Raw genomic sequence first — 19,796 nt, forward strand, 5'->3', positions numbered from 1 at the left:
GTGTTTCTGGGTGCTACGCCTGACGGCAGCTGAACTTGGCTGCTGTTCAGGAGACACACGGGGGAGCAGGGCGGTAAAACTAGACCCCTCTGGGGCGAGGTAAGAGGAGCAGTGAGAGAGCAATTGCCCTTGAGGGGAACTTGGAAGGTGGAATAGGATTTGGTCATGGTGTGTGGGTGTTGGAAACAGGAAATTCGGATGAAGTTTTCAACGGGTGGATTTCATTGCGTGTTTAGAAAACAAATACTATTTAATAAGTAGGTTGGTGGAAGGAGATGGAAACAAGCTGCTTTATATGGCATTCCTGGTTATTAAGTTTCATGGGCCAACAAGGTTCTAATTGTATATGTGATTATTTTTTAAAAAAATGGATTTCCCTGGTGTGGCTCAGTGGAGTACCAGCCTGTGAAATGAAGGGTCGCGGGTTCAATTCCTGGTTGGGATACATGCCTGGGATGTGAGCCCCTACATCAACACTTTCAATAAGCTTTTTGCTTTCGTTTTATCTTTTAAATATCCTTTACTTCTAAACACCTACTCCGCCACCAGAGAAACCATCGAGAGTTGCAACAGACTCAACCTAAGAAATGTCAGAAAAGCAAGGTTCAAACATGTAAGAATTTCTATGAGTTTATTTGAGCCAAACTGATGATAGTTGCTGGGAAGCAAAATCTCTTTGAACAGAAAGTGCTCCAGAGGCTGGCAGTTCTGCACCTTATTTCTTAGCAGAGCAGGGAGGCAGGAGAAAGCCAAGTGGGGAAATCTCTGGGACTGAATAAAGAGAAAACGAGTAAATAGACACCTACTTCTTCCACGTATAAGTGGGTGTAGGATAGTTAACAACACAACCAGGGGCTCTGCAGTCTCCTGCTCTGGTGGGAGATTGTGCCCTGCAGGTTCTGGGAAAAGGAAATTACCCGGACGATCCAAAAGTAGATGCAAAAAAGCATTAAGACTGGCTCAGGAAAGGTGAATGTTGATATTTGTCAAAAAAGATAACTGTCCAGGACAGCACTACCTATCATAAATTACCTTTAGTTAGAAAAGTAATTTTAGACCATCCCATGTGTTTATTTTAGGACTCGAATTTGCAAGGCTGCCAAGCAGGCCTCCCCTGAGCTTATCAGGTTTAGTAGGTGGCCCCTTTTCCATCCCCAAGACAAATCTACAATATTTCGATCTTTTTTTTTTTTTCATAAAAAAGTGAAACAAGCCCAATAAAATGAAGTAGTTTGTCCAAGATCGCAAAGGTAGTCTGTGACAAAACTGGAGGCTTTTTTTTTTTTAACTCAGTGTTTGATTCCTCAAATTTCAGAAAATAAACAGATAATCCCATTATCCTAATGTGTTCTGAGTGAACAAAATCTAATTTTAATTTGTGATGACCTAAAATCCTAGTGCCAGTGGCGTTCTTAATTCTGCCCTTGCAGTTTGGCATGCACACCACCATCAGAAATAAACCGAGCGTCGTGTCCCGATTTTTCAGCCTTGGGTACGTAACAAGGACAACCCATGTTGTTTGCACACGTTCTGTTTAACTTGAGCTTTAACGCTTAAAAGGCACCAATCCCAGTATGCAATGCAAACGATGAGCGAACAGTAGTTTTAGGAACTACATATCCCAGCATGCCGTGCTCCCGCGCAAACCTCGGAAGTGGGCATGAGGGAACGCTATTGCATTCTGGGGGTTGTAGTCTCTCAGGACTGGCCCGCCCCTTGTGCAGCTTCCGCGGCCTAGGTCTGAAGAAAAACCCTACACTCAGGGTCGCTTAGCGCCCTAGAGCGTGGTGCTGGCCTACGACCTCTGCCCTCTGCCCGGGGGGCCAGCTCCGCCCCTTCCCGAGTGTTTCCCACAGCCCAACATGGCGGCCGAGGTGGATTTTGGCGATTTGGAGCTGTTCGAGGCGTTCGACCACCCGGAGGAGTCGCTTCCAAAACCCGTTCACACCCGCTTCAAGGACGACGTCGGCGACGAGGTGAACGAGAACGGGGCCGGCGACGCGGAGCTGCGGGAGCGCCTCCTGCAGTGCGAGGAAACCATCGAGCGGCTCCGCGCCGAGAATATCCTTCCCGCACGCAGGGCCCGTCGGCCGGGTGGGGTGGGTGCGGAGCCCGCGAGCGCGCGCGGGCGGAAATTCCACGAGGCCCGCAGATCGACGTAATGTCTCCCCCCGACTGGCGGGCCAGAGAACCTGGGGTCCGGGTTGCAGAAGCTGCCCCGGGGGCCTCGGCGCGACCTCTCCGCGTGTGGGGTCCGGATCCCGGACTCCACTCGCTTTACCCGGCCCCCAGCCCGGGACCGGTTTTTAGGGTTATTTCGGAGTGTTGCAACTCTTGGGTTGGAGACTTTGGGGAGTGCTGCGGTTTCGTTTTGCAGCCCAGCTGAAGCTGCTGCAGACCTGTCACAGTTGTGTGTTAGGAGAAGTCGGGTACTTAGACTTGGCGTAGATCTGTTTTGTGTGTTTTTCTTCTTTTCCGGGGTAGCGGGGGACACTGGGCAGATGCTAGTGGTCTTGGGATGCAGACTTGCGGGCCTTAGGGATTGCGAGGATGCAAAGAGAAGTGGTTAATTACTTGATTGAGATTGGGGCCGATTCCGAAGTTCTTCCACTTTGAAACAGCTTCCGAGGTGAAAGTGCGGTGCAAAAGCTTTAGGGAAAACGCGCCAAATGTTTCCGTTTGGTTTGGTTACATGATGACAGGCTTTCTAGCAAGGTGTGTTCGTATGTTTATTTACAGTCTTAGGGATTTTTTTTAGAACTGTATTTACAGATAATTTTGGTTCGGGTAGTTTTCCTTTTAGAATTTGTAAGGATTCTAATGGGAGGGAAGTGGGGAGGGGTGGGGGGGCTGGATTGGGAGTAAAAAGGAGAAAACTGTATTTGAACAATGATTAAAATAAAATTAAAAAAAGAATTTGTAAGGATCCCTTTTGAAAGCGGTTGGGAAGTTAGGTCTAGGTTTCGTTTTTGTTCGTGCTGCCTTTTTCCTGTTATTACGGAAAAAAAATTAAAATAGAGAAGAGTTGAAAGTGTCCTAGATTCTACAATCATTTACTTTATTGTACATCATGATGCTTTTGCTTGGAAAATTTTCCTAAGGGAGTGACTGTTTAACTGTTGACGGGACACTGTTGTTGGAATAACGTTTTTAGTGCCGTCTGTTAGTTTCTTTTGAACTCCAGGACCATAGCTTGTAAATGGTTTTGTCGGAAGAGATGAAAACTCAGTCTTTAGGTCCGAATGCCTAGCCCTGCAACAGAACGGGAGCTCAGTGTGTCTTTGAACGCGAGTCTGAGGGTTTGTAGTTGATTTCTGTGACGTTCGTGAATGTTTAGGGAAGGCTTGTGCTCCTTAACCCCTGATAACATCAGGAACTTAGAAGAAAATTGAACATTCTGACTCGACCAAGGTAGGAAATCTTGCAATTCCACCATAGTTGTCCTTTACTTTGCTAGCCAGCTGTTAACACGAAATCACAGTGTCTTTGTAAAAAAGGTGTCCCGGATTTTTGTTTTGTTTTTATTTGTTCAGCCTACTCTGAAGAAATCCGAAGTCATGATCCTTTGTGTTTAACTTGTGGGGGTGGAATTTGAGTTCTCAAATACTTGTTGAAGTCCAGGTGTGTTACCACGTGGAGTGGTATTTTCAAGCTCTCAGATTTGGGGGCTGCTGCCTGGTGCAGTTTCACGGGGCCTTTTTTGTAGCCGGTTTACCCCTGTGGGAGTGACTACACTGGTGACTTTGAAAAGTGTAAACTTTTAGAATTTAGACGTGTTTGGGAATAACTTACCCATGTACTTACTGCCTTTCTTCCTCTGGGTGAGCACACTTTTGTGGATCTAAACTCATTTTTGGTTGGTTATTAACCATTGAATATAACTACAATTCCTCAAAAATCATAAGGTATTCTATTTAGGTAAGTACGTTTTCCGATAGAGTTGATTACTTAACATTAAATATTTATTTAAAAGTGAGTTATAATCACCTAAATTCAAATGACTATAGCATTGTAGGCTTTGCCAATTTATAAAAAGTAAGCATAAGTATCATGAAAAAGGAAAAAAAATTAGAATAAGTACCCTCCAAATTGTCACAGATAAAGCATCCTACAGAAAACCAAGGAAGAAAAAGAAATAAAATTAGTTACATAAAGTTTGTGCCCTAAGTCTCTTGGCTTTACCCTTAATTTGGAACTATCATGATCATTCCCTTTTTATCCAGTAAACATTGTGTTTATTTGTGGTATTTTCTTTATATTTGAAAACGTTCAAAGAACTTGGGAAGAACAGTATGATTAATGCCCATTCTTCGTCACATGAACAACGCAGGGTCCGGCGGAAGGAGGGCTTGCTCGAGTGGGGTTCGTGGGGTGCGTGTGTGCCTGGGGGCCGGGTAGAGCGTGTGTGACACCGGGTGGACAGTGATGTGCACGTTTCACCCAAAGTGTCGTACGAGGGCTTGAGTGTGGTGCCGTTACGTCCCAGCATCCCATGCCTACGATTTTGTAATAAAAAGGGGGGGTGTTCCTTGTGCTGGACGACCCGTATTGTTGCCATAGTTTCTTCTAATCCCATACACACCTTTCACCCCAAATATTTGAGCGTGTACCTTTTTTTAAAGTTGCTTTCTCATGCACAGCCACACCCTTATCACACCTAATAGTGGCCACGGTCTCGTTGATAACACTCCCAACCCGGCACCTACTCAGGTGTTCCCGGCCGATTGACCAAAATAGACTCCCACCAAAGACCCTGCCGTTACATGTGGTTTGTAAAAACAGGATGTATTTTTTAAAACTGGAGTTTGCTCAGACTGAAACAAGACTCTGAACTTTTCCGTGTTTTCCTTTCATTTCTGCACTTGTGAGGACAACTCTAGACGCAGACTGACGTGTTTCACGTGCTGCCCAGGTAGAGGGATCAGAGGTTCAGCTGGGCACAGGTTACCGTGGAGACGCACTGCAGGCTTCCGGGCTGCATCCCGTTCTGGGTCTCGCAGCCTTTGAGAGTCGAATCCAGGACAGGGTGCGGTGTGCGTCTGTGCTGTGGATCTCGGGTTGGAGACGCTTAGTGCGGTGTGGTCTGCCCTCCGAGAAGCATCTGTCCATTTATTTATAAAGTGTTTCATTTTCCTGAATAGTTCCAAGCCAAATTCACCGATTGTTTTAGCAATATATTCTTGTAACCTGCTGCTTTATCCAACTCCCTCCTTCTTTTCCCCAATTTGTAAAGAAAAAAAAAAAATAGGTAAAGAAGCTTTTTGGTTGAAAACTGAAAGATTAACTTTTAATTTTTTGTGAGATATTTAAAAAAAAAATACGTTATATCAGGGATCTCCTGTGTGAAACTGAGAAATGGGCCAAGTGGTGAAACAGATTTTTCTTGAGAAAACTGGAGTTCTTGGTGGTTCCAGATCTGATCTTTAAAATGTTATGTGATCTTTGGTACGTAAGGATTAATATATGAGCTATTGGTTTATATGTACATATGCAAGTTTTGCTTTAACTGCTCTAAGAATGTGTTTTCTGTTTTAGTGGAATATTGGTGAACAACACTAAGTTAGACGGACCTTTATTACAGATTCTGTTCATGAACAATGCCATTTCAAAGTAAGTCCTTTTCCCTTTTCTAAATACAATGAACGTGTGTGTTTATGAAACAGTGCTTTCTGCGAGAACGTTGTCTTCGTTTGTACTTATGCCACGCCCATTACTTTACTTACAATCTGTGGTGTCGGGATGAAGAGCGAGGACGTCAGAGTCATGTCCACTTGAATTTGAACCTGGGCAGGTCACGGATGCCCACTGCGGACCAGTTTCCTCACCGGGAAACAGGGTGTGAATAGTGACCACCTCCCAGGTAGCGAAATGCGCACCTGTGAGAGCCCAATAAATAGCCTCTAATTAAAAAATAAAAATGAAAACAAACCACCTCCACAACCACAATGTCAGCCACTTCCCCTCCCACGTCAGGTAACAGTTCTCCCCGTTGGCTATCTTCAAAGCTTCTCCTCAGGATACATTTTTCAACATCAAAGCTAGACCTTTGTAAACAGCCTTCCAGGGTGCCGGGGTCTAGTGTGACTGCTAGGCCGTTGTGAGACACTTGCTCTAAGAGTGGTGACAGACCGCGTTCAGAGCGTCCATTTGTCAGGCAGGCCCATTGCCCGCGCTGTCCCAGCAGGAGAGGGGGCCGAGCTCTGCGGGGTGGGGCAGGGGAGCAGCAGCCCGGTGCTGGCCACCGCTGTCGCCTTCAGGTTAGAAACCACGTCCCCGCAGCCCCTGGCGGTCTGACTTGTGCACCGCTCCCCCGCTGTCTCACTGCAGACATCCAGGAAGGTCAGCGGGAAAATGACCAGACAGATCCTTGGGCTTGTGGAGAGGACGTGGGTGCCCAGCTGCAGCCAAGCTGGGCCCCTTGGGCGCCTCCCGACCCGAGACTGAACGGAGACCATTGGGGCGCAAGTGGTTCTTGACCCGAAAGCTGGGGAACGTAGACCTCAGTAGTTTCTCTTGCCTTGCATTTAGGCTGTGTCTTTTTTCCAGTTTAATATTATGTAGTATTTCCTTACGTCCAGGCGTAGAGGGTCCCTGGGAAGAGCATGTGGAAAAGCGAATGCATGGGTTGTCTTGTGCGGCAGAAATCAGTGGCTGGCACGCAGGGTGGAGAGGAGCCTCTCATTACCCAACACTTTTACTTCTGCTTATCAAACCACTTACGTGTATCACCCGTGCAAAATCCGGATACACAAAATCCACAAATCCGTTGTTTTTGGTGCACACATTTGCCGCCTGTCCCGCGCCCAGCATGGTGTCAGGTTACCATAATTGTTCCGTTAATTCCGCGCGGGGCGTGGTTTCTTCCTAAGGAGTAGACACCAAGTGAGACTGAGGGTCAGTGACTCGGTGAACCTGAACAACAAAGTAACAAAAGTTACACGTGGCGTAGTAACGGGTAAGACTTCAGCCTGTTCCATGTTTTACTGTCTGAGTTCTGACCGTTTTGTGCTCTTATGCAGGCAATATCATCAAGAAATAGAGGAATTTGTATCAAATTTAGTAAAAAGATTTGAGGAACAGCAGAAAAATGATGTGGAAAAGACTTCCTTTAATCTTTTGCCCCAGGTATTTCAAACTTAAGAGCCTTTAAGACTAGTAGGTTGTGCTTTTCACTGCTAATTGTTAGGACACCAGGATCCTCTTGAATCACAACCAGAATGATGAAGATTGTCTGTTCGCCTCCCGCATGTCAGTATGTCAGTGGGCCTCTTGCTGGGCCGGCGCCCCGCCACCGTGCACAGCCCTGGGGCTTGCCTTTGCCCTTTGCCCTGGGCCCCGGGGTCGGACCCGGCTGCACTTGGAGTCAGAGGCTTTGCTTTTTTCCTTTCCCTGACTGGATGTGGGGGTTTGTGTAGAAAATTAAGTTCATGCCAAAAAATCTATATTTCTGGAGTTTATAAAATATGGATTCTTTTTTTCTAAAACTGAAAGTTTATGTACTGTTCTCCTCTTCCCCCTTTACCTATTTAAAGAAAAAAAAATCAATAGTGCGCCCCCCAAAAATCTGAGAAATTTTACTATGTGAATACTAGAGCATGAATTTATGTTTTAAAAATCAGAATTATGTTTTCTGGGGCTTTTTTAAAATTAGAAATTAAGGTTAAGTAGAGTCTCTCAGGTAAGGGTCCTCAGGTTTATCCTCTGGGGTTCGAGATCAGTTTTCTGATTGATTAAACTTTTAAGTCACCTTAATTTTCACCTATGTAGAATTTTAAAGATTTAAGAAGTGGAAAATCAAAACCATACTAAATATTATTGAAGTTTTGATTCAAGGTACAGTTCAGAATTTTTTAGTGGCTTGAGGTTGGTGAAAGTTACATTACTATTGACCAATAATGTAAAGTTGTATTTTTTTTATCTTTCTGGTTATCTGGTTGCAAGACACACTAAAGTCTGCCTTGCCAGTTTAAGTGTTGAAAGTTCCGTAATTGATATTCATTAGCATAGAAGTCAGAGTGTATGCTAATGCCTGAGAAGATGCTATTTTATATATTTTTTAAATTTTTAAACTTTGCTACCTGTGAAATTTCTTTCATAAGCATTCGTACCTAGCTAAACTTAACTCGCCCTAGTTATGACAACAATAATTCAAATTTTTATAGACCTTAGCGGTAGGTGTTAGACACCGAGTGTGCTCAGGCGCTGACACCTGTCGTGTGTGTTTCCCGTGCACCAGCCGTCCAGTGTCGCGCTGGAAGAGGACCGGCGCAAAGTAGAGGAGCCCGGGGCCGTTCAGAACGACAAGGAAGCCTTCAGTGTAAGTGTGGACGTCCTGGAACGCTCCCGGGGCTTGCCCGCCCCGGGTCCGCGCGCACCACGTGAGTGATGACGCCGTGCGCGTCACGCAGAGAGCGCGCGCGCGCGCCCGTCCCCCGGGTGTGGCGCGGGCAGCCGTGCGGGTTTCAGCCTCTGAGCGCCACGGCTCGCTTCTTAGCACCTGTCGTGTTGCCCAGCAGACCTTGTCCGGCGGGCTTGGTGCCGCCCCGATCGGCCTGAAAGTAGAAGCTTTACAGGGACGCACCTACGCTTGGGCCTCTTTAGCGCCCGCGCAGGACTGAGCAGCGTCAGTGAGGGGCCGAGGTGTGGCTCTGCGGTGTTTTAAAGATGCCGCGGTCATCCGGGACTCCACTAAAGCGAGGCCAGTCTTCACCTTTGTGCTCCATCAGCAGTCCACAGGGGCAGGGGCAGGGGCCTGCCGGGGTAGCGAAGAGCCCACAGACCTCACTGAGAACTGAGAATGTTTCCAGGGGGTGCCCCATCCCCGCAGGTGTGACGAAAGGTGTCGTTCCAGATCACCCTGTGTAGCGCCGGGGCGCAGGCCGAGGCCCAGGGGCTGGACTGAGGACAGAAAGGCCCATTTCAGCCCAGCGTTTAGGAAGCAGGAGTCCGTCCGGCAGGCGGGGAAGGCAGCGGTTTGCTCGTTTCTGTGAAAGCAAATTCCACGTTACCGGAGTCGGATAGAGACGGCGACGCTGTCGGGCAGGGAAAGGAGGGTTTCGGAGTCTGATCCAGGTTGCTCTCCTTCCCCTCCACAGTGAGATGCTGGGATTTGAAGTGGCAGGTGCCTAGAGACTGGGAATTGTGCACACTTGTGAAATTTGCCCTTCAATAAGTACTTTCTAAATGTTCCTTTGTACCATGCGTGGACTGTTCCGGGTTCCAGGGACATAGTCATGAAAAAAAAAAGGCAGAGCCCCTGCCCTCGCTGAGTTACAAATGTACAGCAGGCTCAGTAGCTGAGGGGTATCGGCTTGTGTTGTGCGTCCTGCGTGACGGCGCCGGCGCCGGCCCCAGGGGTGGGCGGGGTGGCCGCACTGCAGCGTGGGTGCGTGAGGAGGCAGGAGGGGCGGTGGGAAGCCCCGAGGCGGAAGGAAACGCGTGCTGCCCACTGCGTGCCCAGCGCCGTCGGGAGCGCACTGCAGACGTTACTGGGGAGGACACTGTTCTCCGTCGCACTCACAGACGAGGAAGCGCGCGTGACCCCGAGGAACTGGCCGGCGGTCCCTCAGCGGGGGGTGGTGCGGCCGGGCGGTGCCGCCGGGCTCTGCCCCCACCGCGGGGGCTCGGACCTCTGACGCTGCCTCGCAGGCCCCGGAGAGGCCTTGGCCTTGACTCTGAGTGAGGCGGGAGGCCGCTGGAGGCTGTCGAGTGGAATGTGACTTGATGTGGCTTGAATTTTTAAAAGAACTGGGTCTCTGTGGAAAGAGCCTGTGGCTGCTCCCATGTGGAAGCTGGAGGCAGCGAGGAAGGTGCCGTCTTATCTCAGGTGAGGTGAGACAGCAGCTTACACCAAGACGGTAGTGCTGCAGTAAGAAGTGCTTTCTTTTCTTAAAAGATTGTATTTATTTCCAGAGAGGGAAGGGGAGGGAGAAAGAGAGAAAAGTCAATGTGTGGTTGCTTCTCGCACGCCCCCTACTGGGGACCTGGCCTGCAACCCAGGCACGTGCCCTGACTGGGAATTGAACTGGCGACCCTTTGGTTCACAGGTTGTCACTCAATCCACTGAGCCCCACTGCCGGGGCAAGAAGTGGTTTCTAACCTGGATGTACCTGGAGAGTAGGACTGATTGAGTAGGTTGATGAACTGAACGGAGAGCCCGAGAAGGAGAGTAGTCAGAGCGGCTCCGGCTTTTGTCCTGGGCAACTGGAAGAGTGTCCCTGCCTCTTCTGTGCTGGGAGAGGCTGCAGGGGGGGCGGGGGCGGGGGTGGGCGTCCGGCGCAGTTTTGAACAGCAGGTGAGTGTGTGGTGTGTTTGCACACCCGGGAGAGCTGTTACGTTGGCCCTCGCATGTGCATGGCCGGAGGTTGAGAGTGGTCGGAACTGGGCCCTGGGGGTGGTCAGCACGTGGATTCCGTTTCACGCCATGGGTGTGGAGCCACCGAGAGAGGGACAGTGGAGAGGAGGACCGAGGGCCGGGCCTTACAGGACGTGGAGAGATGGGAAGGATCTATCAAGGAAGACCGGGAGCATTCGCCAGCCAGGTAGGAAGGAAGCCAAGAGAATGGTGTCCTGGCAGCCAAGGGAAGAAGAAGCTTCTAGAAGGAAGGGATATCAGCTAGTAGGTTAAAGTGAAGACTGAGAACGGGCCCCTGAGTTGCGTTGCACAGGGGCCGGGGGGGGCCGGGGGGTGCTCTGCTGTCTGATGACTCAGTGTCGTGTTAGCAACGGAAGGAAGCATCTCGCACACGTTTGAGAGAAGGACAGCATCGTCTTAGTTAAACAACAAAAGCGGGGGGGGGGCGGTGTAGGTGGAAGGAGACTGAAAAGACTTGACCGTAACACGTGTGTGCACGTGTGAACCTTACTCAGATCCTGGCCTGGCAGGGAGGAGAGGCCGCGGGGCATTCTGGGAGCACGTGGGGAGAACGGACTATGGATTGGATGGCGATGCCAGTAAGGAGTTAACAGTTTCCTGATGGTACCGTGGTCTGTGGGAGAATGTCCTTATTTTAGAAGGCTCATTCTGAAATATGTAGGGGTGAAGTCTCAGGAAAATCGAAGCTGGAAACCATCTAGGAAGTCACTGTACTCATCTCAGGCAAGAGGAAATACAGTCTTAGTTTGGGCTGTGGCGATGGTGGTGACTTGGTTTAAATGGCTCAGTGAGAAGTCAGTGTGGAAAGTGTGAGAGTGTGTGTGAGGGGGGGAGACGTGCGTACAGAACTGTCGGTGAGCACTGTTAAATGCAGATGGAGGGTGCGTGGGTATCGGTGCACCCTTTCGTCGACTTTTGTCAACGTATGAAATTTGTCAAAAGAAAATCGGAGGGAGAAGAAAAGGCTGGGCGGAAAGAAAACAGAGTCAGTGAGTGCAGTGAACCTTCCTGAGTGTCTTGCTTCAAGGGCAGCGGAGAAACGGGGGGTCGGAGGGAGTGGTGAGGGCTGTGCCTGAGCTTCCATTTTGTAAGTCTGGAGCGGGTGCCTCCGAGAGCGCCGAGCCGCGGAGAGGAGTAACTCCGCGGAGAGGAGTAACTCTGTGGAGAGGAGTAACTCCGTGGAGAGGAGTAACTCCGCAGAGAGGAGTAACTCCGTGGAGAGGAGTAACTCTGGAGAGGAGTAACTTCGGAGAGGAGTAACTCCGAGGTGGAGGAGGTGCAGGGAAATGGACCGATGCAGGCGGCTCCTAACTTTCACATCAAAATCTGGCTCCTGTAACTAGGGAGTTGATTATTATTTCTACTGATTTCATCCAAAATAAGTTGTTGAAGCAATCGTAGTCTTACATTATTTAATGTTCTTTCCCCCCTGCTTAAATAGCAATATTTTTTGACTTGTTTTCCGCAGGTTGTAGGAAGTGTCCTGTATTTTACTAATTTTTGCCTTGATAAATTGGGGCAACCGCTACTAAATGAAAACCCTCAGCTTACCGAAGGATGGGAAATCCCCAAGTATCCTACATAGTGAATGAAGATCTCTTATGCATCTTGCCATTAAATCACCTTTACAAAAACTGTTGCCACATTTTGCAGACCATGATAACCATTCCTTAATAACACTCACTAAAGGTACCAGCAAGTCTTCAGCCACATTGTTTCTCTAGAAGGGCAAGACATACAAGTAAAGGCAAAAAGGTTTGTGTGGGCAGCGGTTTCTGTTTTCTTCCTTTTGCTTTGTAACCAAATCATAAAGTCTTTTAGCTTGAAAAGTTAATGTTCTCTATTGCTGGTTTACTGTAAATAAATGACAGGTTAAGCTGTAACTTTAATGTGTAGATCTATATTAACTGTTTAAATTGATCACCTGTTTATGGGAATCCGTTGGTTCATGCCTAACGTGTGTGGGTGGGTGGGAGGGGTCACTTGTTGCTGTCGGTGTGTTGCTGTCCTCAAGTCCCCCCCGCCCCTTCCCGTGATGCCCAGAGGAAGCACAGTCTGTCTGCCCTGGTTCTGCCGGTGCAGAGCACGGGCAGAACCCGGAGGGGACAGACCGATCGGAGCACCGGGTTCTGGTTGAGTCCTGCCCGTGTAAGTAGCTGAGGCGGGGGGCGCAAGTGCACCCACGGCAGCTCTTACTAGTCTGGGGTCGACCTGCTTTCTTCTCTCCGATGCACTTGACCGTCGTCTGGGATGTTACCATTTGCTTTTGTGTTTTCATTTACATGATGAAATCTTTGTTTTTTGACCAAATAGGCCAAAGCCTCACTGTTTCAATTGTGGGTCTGAAGAACATCAAATGAAAGATTGCCCGATGGTAAATTTTTCTCCTATAAAAAAATATCTTTGAACCACAGCTTTCTGATGTTTCCAGCGTATTTACGGCATTGTGTGGTATGAAGAATCTTCCTATGTTGATGTCCTGTGGTCCTTGAATTGGACTTTTTTTTTTCAAATTCATACTTAAATTTCCAGGCATTAGATTTTTTTGAAAAATTTAGAACAGTGCTCTGTATTTGAGATGAATGAGCATTAGGAGAGTTAATTTTCAGACAGCTTATTCTAAAAACTTGATTTTATGTTATGATCATTTCAGATAATAAGAAACTAAAGTGACTGCTTCTCTTTCTTGCGTATTTTTCTAAAATATCCACCCCGTTTCATACTTGTTACTTATACATTAAAACCAAAATAATCTTCTTGCCTGCCCTAAAGCACTCATTATTTATTTGATTTCCGGAACACGGGGTCGGGCAGAAGTAAAGCTTGCTGGAGTGGGGTTGGTAGCGTTAGTAATAACGATAGTTTTAATTTGGACATTCCACCTAAAATGTCAGTCACACGGTGTGCTCGAGTGTGGTGTTGTTATGTTACAGAATTGCATGCTTAGGCTTAGGATTTTGTGATAAGCACGAGGGGCGTTACTTGTGCCAGCCCGTGTGTTTCCGAAGCGCCTGACCCCGTTCTCCTCGGACGTGTTGCACCTAGCCCCGGAACGCCGCCCGCATCAGCGAGAAGAGGAAGGAGTACCTGGACGCCTGCGGGGAGGCCAGCGGCCAGGGCTCCCAGCAGCGCTACCACGCGGACGAGGTGGAGGAGCGCTTCGGGCGGTTCAAGCCCGGCGTCATCAGGTACCTCTTCTCCGTGGGCCGTGCGAGCTCCTCCCTGTGTCCCCGGGGCTTGGGACGTGCTGTGTGTCGGGGTGATTATCAGTAGGGAGGCCTTCTCTGGCAAGGCTCTAGATGATATGTATCAGTTCGTTTGAAAATGTTCATTGAAGTCTTAACTATATGAGGTCTGTCCGGAAGTTCTGCAGCCACGTAATGTAAAAAATAATGACGTTTATTGAAGAAAATACAAGATACGAGAGACATTGTACACAGGACAATGATGCCTCAGTCCCCTTCAAAGCAGGCACCTTGGGACCTCACACAGTTTTCCCAGTCACCATCAGCTGCCCCGTCGTATTTTCCCGAATCCCGGCAGTGGTCTGAAATCTCTTCCCCTTCAAAGGTGATTTTAGCGTTGGGAAAAGCAAGAAGTCGCAGGGAACCACATCTGGGCTGTAGGGGGGCTGAGTCACCTGGGTGATTTGATGTTTCGCCAAAAAACTGCACGAGATGTGCTGCATGAGCAGGTGCGTTGTCATGATGAAGCTGCCACTCACCAGTTCCCCTTTGCTGTGGCCTTCGGAATCATCCAAATAGTCTTCAGGAATGTTCAAGCTTAATGCAAAATTGGATGCAGATTAGTTGCTCTACTCAGTCGTTTGAATGCGATGGCCACACAGTGCGCATGCTCACTCGGGCGTCTCCCGCCCCCACTGACTAGTGCAGTGAAGTCGTCATTGGTCACACTTGCATGTCCCAGTCCCCTCTCCTCGGCTGCCAGGCGACATCGATGTCATGCACACCGTTCTCCTGTATCAACAGCGGCTGGACTTTTTCCGGACAGACCTCATGTATTTGATAGGGACCGTGTCACCAGCTGTGTCATGTGGCACAGAATTGTTTTAAAGCATTGGAACAGTAAGTGTTTTCATCCAAACTAGAGGACAGTATTTTTTCTTCCTCTCTTATTTTTACTTAGTGAGGAACTTCAGGACGCCCTGGGCGTGACGGACAAGAGCCTTCCGCCTTTTATATACCGGATGCGCCAGCTGGGATACCCCCCAGGATGGCTCAAAGAGGCCGAGCTGGAGAACTCGGGGCTGGCGCTCTACGACGGAAAAGGTAATGTCGGGCTAGATAAGTCACCTGGGTTTGGACGGCTCCGGCCGAGCGGTTCAGACATACTGCGGTCAGTCGAAGAGCATTGCTCTCGCCCTGAATGTAAGTGCTCTCCGGGTCTTCGTGCGGCCCGGAGAGGACTCGCCTCGGCGCCCAGCGCGTTAACCCCTCCCGTGGTCTGTGACAGATGGCGCTGGCGGGGAGACAGAGACCGGGGAGATTCAGCAGAATCAAAACGTCACTTACGACCTCTCGAAATTGGTAAACTATCCAGGGTTTAATATCTCTACTCCCAGAGGCATTCCAGACGTAAGTACATATTGTTTTTTACTCTTTCGAGATGTGTAGATTGTTCAGAATGTGAGCTTATGTAGCCATTACTGTTACGTAAAGAAGTAAATGTGTTACTAAGTGTTCAACTTTCTAATTTCCTTTATGTTGACTAGAATCTTAAGTGAAATCTTACATTCATCAGAAAAGAAAAAGCCCACAGTAGTTTTTTTTAATGTTACGCTCCAAGAAAAGGAACTAAAATGGAATAGTTTCTATAAATCTAAAGTTGTGTATTCTGTAAATCTAAAGTTATCCCAAAACTTTAAGAATTATTTTTTTGAAATAGGGGATGATTCTGAGGCAGTATTACAAGTTTTACAGAATTACTTGGAAAGTACATTTCTTCCTTTGATAAATCTAAGTGTACCATTACTTTTTTCTAGTCTTTCTTCCTTTTTCCCCCTAAAGTAAAATTTCTCAGCCTGTGTGGGAACGGCTCCTGCACTTACTACTCTTTTCCAGCTCTCATGGGTCAGAGTTCAGCAATTAGCTATTGTGATGGCGGCAGCGGTATTTTAATTTAAAAACGAAATGCACGGGCTACTCTGAGGGCTGCATTGCATGGTACAGACCATCAGTGCCTCTGCAAGTGGGTCCAAGCCCCAGCCCCCACTGGGGTCCCCTGGGTGCCCGCAGCCCCGCCCTTACACCTAACCAACCGCAGTCCCTGGAACCTGTAGGTTTGACAAGTGCCAGGGCGATTCTTAGTGACGGTCACTGTGGAGTGGGCTGTGGGCGAACAGAGAGACGCCGCACCTTGCAGATGAGCGCTCGGTTGGAAAGGGAGGGGCAGGAGGAGGACAAGTCTGGGGAGGGAATGTGTTGGGAGCGGGGAGCACGGGGGCTGGCGGAGGGTCGGGCCCGGCGGGAGCCCCTGTACATGCTGCTTGTGCCCTCTTCGTGCCGTGCGCAGAGCGTCTGCGGGACAGTGAGGGTCAAGCTGTCTTTTAGTGTCCAGTCCTGGTTGTTCTGTAGGCAGAGGGGAGGTTTTTTCCTTCAGGCACCATTAGGGTCATGAATCCGCCCAAAAAGAAAAGTCGCACATGAAGCAGAAATGAAATTGGAGACCTCTAGTTCGCATCCTTTGAGCAGAGCGCGAGGTTTATTTTCCCTTCCCTTCGCGCCGGCAGGAGTGGAGGATGTTCGGCTCCATACCGATGCAGGCCTGGCAGCAGAAGGACGCCTTTGCCAGCTACCTGACCTCTAACTTCCAGGCGGTAAGGAGACTCCCCAGGGCCCTCTGTCAGCGCGCGTGTCTGTGGGAGTGTGTGATGCCTTAGCATCTTACTGCCTCCCTCGCTTTGTATGAAAGCTCTCTGTTTTCCGCTGACTCGGAAGGAGAGAGCGAGCTCCATCCCCCAGCTCCCCAGACTTGGCCCAGAGTGGTTGTCTGTGTCGTGTTTAAGTGGCTTTAAGGGGGCTCGGCCCTGCCCCCCTGCTCTGACTGAGCTTTGGTTCTCCCGCCAGCCGAGTGCGCGGGGCGGCTCCAAGCGGCCTCTGTCTCAGCCCAGCAGCCCCAAGAGGCCGAAGAAGGGAAGCAGCTCGGCCTCCCCCGCCGACATGGAGCTCGACTCGGGTAGGTTTGGGGCCGTGTTTCGCTTCCCTTGAGAAGGTGGGAGAGGTCGGTGCGCTCCTGAGTCCCGTCGGACAGAGGAGCCCTTCGTGCGCACCTGCCGCACGGGAGCCCTCGTGTCCTGTCCCCGGAGACCAGCGGGTCGGCACCGCCGCCAGTCGGGGCTGGGCTGGAAGGCGCAGCTCGGCGTGAGGGGTCGATGGGCCCGAGAGCCGGCTCCGGAGTCCGGCAGACCTGGGTCTCTGGTCGCCCTGTCCCCGCGGTCCCGGGTCTGGGTCTGGGCTGGCCCCTCGGGTGGGCGGCGAGCGCGGGGACAGGTGCGAAGTGTCCCTTGGGCAGCTCGGTCCACCGGGAAGGAGGGCGGAGCCGAGCCAGGCTTCCCACTTACTCTGCCCAACTCTTCTGTTTTGTTTTACCTTTTCACTGGGTTTATTGGGGTGGCATTTAATAGCATGATAGGTTTCGGGTGTACAGTCCTATAACACGTCACCTGCATGTTGTGTTGTGTTGTGTTGTGTGTTCACCGCCGCGCGTCCCGCCAACTGTGTTCATTCAGTAAGTCGCTCCCCGCCCCTCCACCCCCGGGAAAGAGAGGCCAGGAGGAAAGTCTGCCCGCCCTGCGGGGACCCGAGACAGAGCTAGGCCTGGCCCTCCGACTCCCCTGGCTTTCTGCTCCCCGGACCCCTGGGCTGAGTCCCTACCACCCCTGAGTTCGAGTACAGCAATGCACATTAACTGTCTTGTTTCAGATGCAGAGTTCCCGCACGCTTCTCCGCGCAGGGAGGCGCCCCAGTTTCAGCCCCCGCTGCCCCCCGGCACGCCTCCCCCGCCGCCCCGGGCCACCCCTCCCCACACCTTCACGCCCCCGCTGCCCAAGGGCACCCCGCCGCCGACGCCCGGCGACTCGCCGAAGACCAGGGCCGCGCCGGCGCCCATGGATGAGGACACGCTGACGCTGGAGGAGCTGGAGGAGCAGCAGCGGCGGATCTGGGCGGCCCTGGAGCAGGCCGAGAGCACGCACAGCGACTCCGACGTTCCGGCGGACACGCCCCTGACTGGGAACTCGGTCGCCTCTTCCCCGGGTCCTAACGAGCCGGACCCCCCCGCCCCAGAGGGCAGGCCCTCGGACAGGCAGGCGCCAGCGGAGCCCGAGGGGCCGGACGCTCGCACGGAGACGTCGGAGGTGGACCGTCCCTCCAGTCCCGAGTCCGAGGGGGCACCGCCTGGTCAGGAGGACAAGGACGAGCCCCCTGAGGTGGACTCCCGAGGCGCCCTTGACCATGGCGGTGCCGTGTCAAACTGTGACCTGAGCAACGGCGGCGGCCAGCAGCTGCTGCCCGTGGACACCAGCCCTTCCGCGGCCACGAAGGTCCACAGTCCCGTCCCCGACATGAGCAAGTTCGCCACGGGGATCACGCCGTTCGAGTTCGAGAACATGGCCGAGTCTACCGGGATGTACCTCAGGATAAGAAGCCTGCTGAAGAACTCGCCCCGCAACCAGCAGAAGAACAAGAAGACCTCCGAGTGACCAGCTGCTCGACGGAGCGGCGGGATGCTGGCCATCAGCACCGAGTGGACACCTGACGCCGTCTTCCCGGTCGCCCCTCCGTGTTTCAGACTCCCCCCGGGGCCGCTCCGTGGCCTGGGTCAGGCCTGTTTCAATGAATGCAAAGATCGGGCCTGCTGGTTTCCATGTTTTTATTCCTACTGACAGACGCTTGGGGGAGGCGTAAGTATGGGCTGCTTTCGAGATAGTTTGTGGAGGTTTATACTATTTTTGGATTGTGAGTGTCCGCCAAGAGTGATGGTTTTTATCTGTCTTTTGTACGTTGTTTTTCCCTTTCTACCTTTTGCTAATTAATAAGTTTAATATATCACTTTTTAAAAAAAAGTCTAACCATTTTAAATTCACATTTCAACTTCAGCAACCAAATGAGAAAAATCAGGGATGATCAGCTTTATCCCCCTTGGGATATTTTTGTAAGTGATTTACCTACATCAATTTTAATGACTTTTTTGTAACTTCATTCTTCATACGAGCTTGCTCTACAGGTGTGTTCATCTTTGTGTACAAAGGGTTAATAAATTAGTTTTCATGTACATAACCTAAGACTTTGAATACAAAAAAGTGACTCACAGTTAAATTAGTATATAAAACCCCATAAGTTTGGAAGTAAATTATGTGTTCACAAAAATTAGTGAAAATATAAAGGGAAAAAAAGCAAGGGGAATACAAGATATTGCAAATTTGATGTTTTCAGTGGACTTCCGCCTCAAATAGAGAAGCAGCAGAATCTTAAAGCACCCATTTTGAAAAAATGGAAGGCAGCCAGTCTTTGTACACACACAAAAATCCCTAGACTTGAACCCCAGGATAATTAATGAATGGTCAAGAATAGAAAGTAGGCAAAAAATTGCTTTTAATTGTCAGATCTCTAAAAGAGCTGAAATATGGTTTTTGTCTTTATGTGGAACAGTTACATCTTTATAGTCAGGCTCACGAAAATAAACATTTAGATGATCTTGAACTATTAGCCTCAGTACAGAGTGGGGCAAAAGCAGGTTTATAGTTGTGAGTACATGAGTTCATTCTCACATTGTTATGTATTAGTTACTGTTTCTGTGTTTTCCGTAGAAACAACTGTGAACCTACATTTCCTCCCCCCAGCCCCGTGATACCCTCTCAGACCAGCAGAGGGAACTAAACACGGCCCTTCTGGGTTTAGTTTCCATCTGGAGAGCTGGCGCCGTCAAATTCGCTGTTTCGTAAACAGGAGAGGGAAGGGAAACTGTATGAAAGGGGAAACTTATTTTTCAAGGCCCTCTCGGAACATGCTGGAAATTGAGTACAGCGTTAGGGACTTCTGGCTCGTTTCTCGGAGTTGAAGCGCGCGATGCAAGTGACCCCTTGCGTGATCTCACTCAGCGTTTCCCGCAGAGAAACGCGGTGTCGCCATACCGGGTGCCTGAGGAGACGCCAGGGCCGTGCAGCGGCCCCCGGGACTCGGCGGCGGCCTCCCCCAAGAGACTCCCCTGTGCTCCCCGAAATACCATGTCCGCCGAGTCCCCTTTGAGCACCTGAGCGACCTCATGGCTGCCTCCTGGGCCCCGGCCGCAGACGCCGCACGCAGGGACTGTCATGCTTCGCCCCGTGTGTGCAGCCTCCGTGTTGGGTTGGGTGTTGCTCCCTTCACCGTGTGGGGGGAAGGCCTCGGACACACAGCTGGTA

General features: G+C 50.2%; 1 protein-coding gene and 1 non-coding gene across 3 annotated transcripts; one reads left to right on the forward strand and one right to left on the reverse strand.

Moving 5' to 3' along the window:
* Nucleotides 1–1,290: 1,290 nt before the first annotated feature.
* Nucleotides 1,291–1,452, reverse strand: LOC114510493. Its single transcript, XR_003685671.1, has one exon. It is a non-coding gene; the product is annotated as a small nucleolar RNA SNORA79 (small nucleolar RNA).
* Nucleotides 1,453–1,693: 241 nt separating this feature from the next.
* Nucleotides 1,694–18,131, forward strand: ZCCHC8 (zinc finger CCHC-type containing 8). Of its 2 annotated transcripts, XM_028528110.2 has the most exons (14): nucleotides 1,694–2,061; nucleotides 3,369–3,411; nucleotides 5,536–5,610; nucleotides 7,020–7,125; nucleotides 8,237–8,317; nucleotides 11,844–11,947; nucleotides 12,065–12,130; nucleotides 12,689–12,749; nucleotides 13,421–13,563; nucleotides 14,522–14,664; nucleotides 14,849–14,970; nucleotides 16,125–16,211; nucleotides 16,462–16,570; nucleotides 17,317–18,131. In XM_028528110.2, the coding sequence occupies exons 1-14, from the start codon at nucleotides 1,863–1,865 to the stop codon at nucleotides 18,093–18,095; spliced, it is 2,118 nt and encodes a 705-aa protein (XP_028383911.1). In that variant the 5' UTR covers nucleotides 1,694–1,862; the 3' UTR covers nucleotides 18,096–18,131. The 2 variants fall into 2 exon arrangements, with proteins under 2 accessions (XP_028383911.1, XP_035869942.1); XM_036014049.1 differs by lacking the exons at nucleotides 1,694–2,061; nucleotides 3,369–3,411; nucleotides 5,536–5,610; ... (1 more) ...; nucleotides 11,844–11,947; nucleotides 12,065–12,130 and having other exon boundaries at nucleotides 8,238–8,317.
* Nucleotides 18,132–19,796: the final 1,665 nt, after the last annotated feature.

The sequence above is a fragment of the Phyllostomus discolor genome, chromosome 13, assembly GCF_004126475.2.
Source record: "Phyllostomus discolor isolate MPI-MPIP mPhyDis1 chromosome 13, mPhyDis1.pri.v3, whole genome shotgun sequence".
Lineage (NCBI taxonomy): Eukaryota > Metazoa > Chordata > Mammalia > Chiroptera > Phyllostomidae > Phyllostomus > Phyllostomus discolor.